Raw genomic sequence first — 5,925 nt, forward strand, 5'->3', positions numbered from 1 at the left:
GTGCGTATGAACGAGGTATGGTAGTAGGTGCCAGGCGCATCGGTTTGAATGTGTCAAGAACTGCAACGCTGCTCAACAGTGTCCCATGTGCATCAAGAATGATCGACCACCCAAGGGACATACAGCCAACTTGACACAACTGTAGGAAGCATTGGAGTCAACATGGGACATCATCACAGTGTAACGAAATTCAAAACTTTGTAGAGTCCATGCACCGACGAATCGAGGCTGTTCTGAGGGCAAAGGGAGGTGCAACTCAATATTAGGCAGGTGTTCCTAATGTTTTGTACAGTCAGTGAATATCTACATCTATAGCCACTGATGCATTTAAAAACGGTCTGTGTCACGTGTATCAAGGAGTGTTTTAAAAAAAATAAAACACTTGAATACTTTTCCTTTTTCTCTCTCTTTAAAAATCCATCTATTCTACGTTTGACAGATGTCAGAAGCTATTACATGTAACAGACAAAAACACCCTGATGGGATAAGAAAAGAGAAACCACTTTCCTACAAGCATTTTCCTTTTCTTTTTAAATCTCGGAGGTTGCGTTATTTCACTTGAGAAACCGACACCCATACAGAGAGAGAACACCACCACCGTCCTTATATTTCCAACTCATGATGAGTTCAGATTTTTTTGTGGCCCCCACACCCATGAAAGTTGCCCATCCCTGCCTGAGAGAGAGTTCAGAGGAGGGCCCTCAAGATCATCCTCGGTTCTGACTACACCTCATACGCAGTGGCCTGTCAAACCCGACAGATGCAACCAGTGCAGCAGAGATGAAATGAGCTTTGTCTGAAATTTGCCCTCAAGCTGCAGAGTTCAAACAAATTCTCCAGCTGGCTGCCACCTACAATGGATGAGCGACCCGGAGTAAGGACAATGCAGTGTGGGCAACTACAGGAGCAAAAAAAAGACCAATACGTCACTTACTAGTTTTTTGAAAGGACACTAGATGGGGTAGTTGTTCAAATTGAAACGTTTTTATTAAGGGAGCAATGCAGTCAAAAACATGAGTCCCTGTGTTTTATATATATTTCCACACTATGATGTTGGAATAATACTGTAAAATTGTACAAATTATAATAATAAACTTTTAGTGTAAGAGCTGTTTGAGACCTATAATTTCATTTTGTTTGGCTGGGTGGGGATTTTGGATTTGTATAACTTAATAGACCAATAACAAAGAAAGTTTGCCCTGCTTTCTGCCATTAACAGCTAGTTTTCAGGTTACACATCCCCACCCATTAGGCTCCTCCAATTAGGCCCCTCTCTCAGACCACTCCCAGACAGTCCTTGCTTGACAAATTGCATTTAGCTAAGAAGCTGTTTTGGTTTATTTTTGACCATTTTCATTTGAAACGATCACAGTAAAGTATTTCATTTTTACTCAGAAATGATTTGATATTGACATAAAAACGGCCGCATTGGACCTTTAAAGTTCTCTCTTTTAATCATGTTCATTTTCTTATGTAAGCTGCACTGCAATTCTGTTTTCTTCACTGTAAACTGCCAAATGACTCCATTGTGGCACATGTGTTTGTGTACATAATATATTAAAAGTAGCTAAATGCTCTTTCTTGCATTATGGCTCTTACATTTCGGGTTCCTAGGCGGGCACGTACTAATTACTCTTACTTGAATCTGTGTTCGGTCCTAGATGTTCCAGCAAAGGTTAAACTGCCGGCCTAATAGATCTAACAGAGTATAGATATTTATTTGAAACAGCATAATGAACAACAAACACAAAAACGTTGAAAAAACTGAATTCCTGAACTGCCATGAAACATGAAATAACACATTTTACAGACATTATCTTTTGTAAACTTATTTTGCAGTTTATTGGCGTAAACATAATCTAGAAGTAATTTTCATAATATGCAACAATTGGCATGTAAGAGTTGATACAAAAAAAAAGATCAATAACCTTATGACATTTCTTTGATAGATGGGTTCTTTGCAGTTATCCAGAGGTTGTAGCGTGCTGATCTATGCAAAGTGATTTCCATCAAATTCATCATTGAAAGAGCCACCCCCAGGAGGAGAGCCACCCCCAGGACGACCAATTACGGAGCCACCCCCAGGACGACCAATTAAGCAGCCACGCCCAGGACGACAAATTATGGAGCCACCCCCAAGACGAGAGACACAATTTTTGCGTCTGGAGCATATTCTGACTTTGCTTCTTCTTGTCCGAATCTTCTGCTGCAATCATGAAAAATATTCATTGCATTTTTTTTGCGTGAAAAATCTGAATAATTAGACAAGTATAATCAGAAAAATAAGGTGCATGTTTACTATCTCAAGGAACATGAAGTTCAATCTCCATTAAATTCATAAGCAGATAATGCACTTTCCACATCTACATTTTTAGATTACAGACCAACTGATCTGACACTGTTAGGCTACCATTATCATGACATCCTAACTAATGTCGGTAAGGGGGTGTTGACAAATAACTTGCATTGTTTAGTACCTGCAAAGCATCTTCTGCGTCCATGTATTCACAAACAAATGTAGACAGGTCAGTGTTCAGGTTGTTGCTTGCCTCCAGAATCGGATGTCTGACCTTCATGCTGCACATCATTCGTTTCTAGAGGAAGGAGTAATTGACAATTAGCCATTTGCTAACCTCAGCATATTATTTGTAATTTCCTGCTTCCCATGATTATTATTCCCCCACAATACTGTAAAATCCAATTGTTCTTACCCCATTTTTCTTCAGAGGGCATGGTTTGCCTGGCTGCCCCTGTGATTTACTACAGAAAGTCTCCTGTATGGGGAAGGTCAGCCTTACAGACACCTCAGACTGGTCCACATCCTCTGTATTCAACTGATTTCCGAGAGACAAAGACAATACTGCGACTTATAGTATTGTCATTCATTTCAATTGTCATTCCCCCACATTGAGTCTGTTTCTTTTCCACAATAAAGGACTTGGAAAATGTGTACACGATGGTGCATATTAAACAGACAATTATCCCTTGACTTGACTGAAAGAAAAATATTAAATAAAACATGACACAAACTTTTTTTGAAGGAAGGACACATTCATACTGTCAGAATACTCACAGTCTCGACTTGGAGCTGGTTCAGAATTGGACGGAAAGCCTGCTCTTCCCCAGGAAGCAGCTGAGGCAAAGCAACTGAGATGATGTCTTCATATCTGGTCTCAGCCTGGTTCTGAGATCTGACCTGCAGGACAGCCACAGCGAGCAGGATGAGAGATCTCACCTGGACCTTCATCTTCATGTCTGATTCCTACTTCCTACTTCTGCTGTTTTATAGTCTGTCTGTTGTTCTTACAATGAAATCCAGGGTTGAGCAATCCAGGCTTCTAGGGAAGTGACGGCCTGAAGTGTCGTCATGGTTTATACAGAACTTGGCCTAATCTGTTTCCTGAAATGTTCCTACATGTTTCAACAAAGCCTAATTTGTCTGCTCAATAGATCAATCAGAGCATTGGCCTACCTGTCTGAAGTTTGCTAGAGAGCATTTGGATGATCCAGAAGAAGATTGAGAGAATGTCATATGGTCAGATGAAACCAAAATAGAACTTTATTGCTAAATTCGATATATATTTATTTTAAACAGCATAATGAACAATCATTCTGAACACAACAAATATAACTTTTGCAGCTTTTACTGTCCACTGTTATACTTTGCACTGAAATGCAAGCATAGATTTGATCCTCAAATCTATACAACTATGTTCAATCTGGGTGATCACACCTTAAATACGCTTCAGGGTTAACTATATTGTTGTTGTTACTATGATGACAATAGAAACAATATTGTTGAGGACACAGTTTGTCAAAAGGGCACTTCATTGACATACGGAGTTGAGTGTTCTTGAGTGACGAATGTTTCTGAAGGTGTTGGCCAATTAGAAATAGGAAAAGGTCAGCCAGGAAAGTTGTGAACCGTCTCATGATTCATGTCCCCCCCCCCCCTGTCAATCAAAATGTGTGTTGCAACTCTGGTTTGAAAGACCTTTTATTCCCATGCCTGTCTGCCACTAGGTCGAAGAACCACCAGCTCACATACACAAACTCGCAACTCACAAGCACATACCATAAAACTTTCCAGCTACAGAAACATTTGATTTCTATATCTAGCTTATCTGTACATTTGACTGATTTGTATCATTTTGAACTGACGAGGAGAAGAATATTAGGAAACTATGCTGTTTCACATATTCATTTGGTAATGTGGGTAAATTGGATCTTCTGTTTGCATGTCACACATTTATAAATGGCTTTATATCAATTAGTGGGCATCTATACTGTACATAACAGTAAGCCTATATGCATGTTATGTTGTTACCTTTACTTTGACTGTACAGAGTAGCCATGCTGGAACATTTATTTCCCTGTCTGAAAGTTCCACAAGGTTTTCAGATTTGCACATTACGGTCACCTATGTAACTGTGTCAAGTCTCCTCTTAACGGCAGGTTCTACACTGAGTGTACAAAACATTACAAACACTTGCTCTTTCCATGACAGACTGACCAGGTGAATCCAGGTGAAAGCTATGATCCCTTATTGATGTCACTTGTTTAATCCACTTAAATCAGTGTAGATGAAGGGGAGGACTCAGGATGAAGAAGGAGTTTTAAGCCTCGTAACAATTGAGACATGGATTGTGTATGTGTGGCATTCAGAGGGTGAATGGGCAAGACAAAAGATTTAAGTGCGTTTGAACGGGGTATGGTAGTAAGTGCCAGGCGCACCGGTTTGAGTGTGTCAAGAACTGGAACGCTGCTGGGTTTTTCACGCTCAACAGTGTCCCATGTGTATCAATAATGATCCACCACCCAAAGGACACAGCCAACTTGAGACAACTGTGGGAAGCAACATGGGACATCATCAACGAATTGACGAATCGAGGCTGTTCTGAGGGCAAAGGGGGGTGCAACTCAATACTAGGATGGCGTTCCTCATGTTTTATACTCTCAGTGTATATACGCTAGTACTCCTGCATAGTATACTGCTGGACTCCTGCATCGTATACTGCTGGATCATCACGATCATCACGTGGGACTGTCTCATTCTTGCCACATCCTGGGCATGCAGTGAAATATCTAATCCTGTTATCTTGTCAAAAACACGCGCACGGTGCACGTTTTGAACAGCCAACATGATACAGCCATCTACAATGAGGTCGCTTGAAAGGCCAGAGGAGGGTCAGATCCTCTGCAACAAAGGCATTTCAACCACTTGGTGTCTTTTGGAGAACACTTTTATCTTGTCTATAACAAAATGATAATACAAATAAAAAAATCTATTTCTTTTCACACACATTCCCATTATGTCGTAATCTACACATGGAGATGTGTCATTGCAAATAAACAGTCACTCAATATAGTTCATGGTAAAAACATCACAATGAAAAAAGGACACAAAGATACTGTAGGCAACTACATGCTGTAGTAAGTTCTGCTTGGAGGTGTCACACTAAGTAGATAATACACTGCATTCGGAAAGTATTCAGACCCCTTGACCTTACCACATTTGGTTACATTACAGCCTTATTCTAAAATTGATTAAGGAGTTTTCCCCCCCTCATCAATCTACAGACAATACCCCATAATGACAAAGCAAAAACAGTACTTTGTTGAAGCGCTTTTGGCAGCGATTACATCCTTCAATCTTCTTGGGTATGACGCTACAAGCTTGGCACACCTGTATTTGGGGAGTTTCTCCCATTCTTCTCTGCAGATCCTCTCAAGCTCTGTCAGGTTGGATGGGGAGTGTCACTACACAGCTATTTCCAGGTCTCTCCAGAGATGTTCGATCGGATTCTTGTCCGGGCTCTGGCTTGGCCACTAGACATTCAGAGACTTGTCCCGAAGCCACTCCTGCGTTGTCTTGGCTGTGTGCTTAGGGTTGTTGTCCTTTTGGAAGGTGAACCTTCGCCCCAG

At 40.7% G+C, this 5,925-nt stretch overlaps 1 protein-coding gene across 1 annotated transcript; it reads right to left on the reverse strand.

The window, feature by feature from the left end:
- Positions 1 to 1,226: 1,226 nt before the first annotated feature.
- Positions 1,227 to 3,284, reverse strand: LOC139377377 (uncharacterized). The gene is made up of 4 exons (XM_071120403.1): positions 3,074 to 3,284; positions 2,712 to 2,834; positions 2,478 to 2,594; positions 1,227 to 2,206 (listed from the first exon to the last, which is right to left on the reverse strand). The coding sequence occupies exons 1-4, from the start codon at positions 3,251 to 3,253 to the stop codon at positions 1,991 to 1,993; spliced, it is 636 nt and encodes a 211-aa protein (XP_070976504.1). The 5' UTR covers positions 3,254 to 3,284; the 3' UTR covers positions 1,227 to 1,990.
- Between the last annotated feature and the right edge of the window lie 2,641 nt (positions 3,285 to 5,925).

This window comes from Oncorhynchus clarkii, chromosome 20 (genome assembly GCF_045791955.1).
Source record: "Oncorhynchus clarkii lewisi isolate Uvic-CL-2024 chromosome 20, UVic_Ocla_1.0, whole genome shotgun sequence".
In the NCBI taxonomy this organism is placed as follows: Eukaryota; Metazoa; Chordata; class Actinopteri; order Salmoniformes; family Salmonidae; genus Oncorhynchus; species Oncorhynchus clarkii.

Coding starts and splice junctions, on each gene's coding strand:
- LOC139377377 (XM_071120403.1), bottom strand. CDS start 3,253: ATGAAGATGAAGGTCCAGGTGAGATCTCTCATCCTGCTCGCTGTGGCT. Junction 2,835..3,073: donor ACCAGCTCCAAGTCGAGACT/GTGAGTATTCTG, acceptor CTCGGAAATCAG/TTGAATACAGAGGATGTGGA. Junction 2,207..2,477: donor ACGCAGAAGATGCTTTGCAG/GTACTAAACAAT, acceptor TCATGATTGCAG/CAGAAGATTCGGACAAGAAG.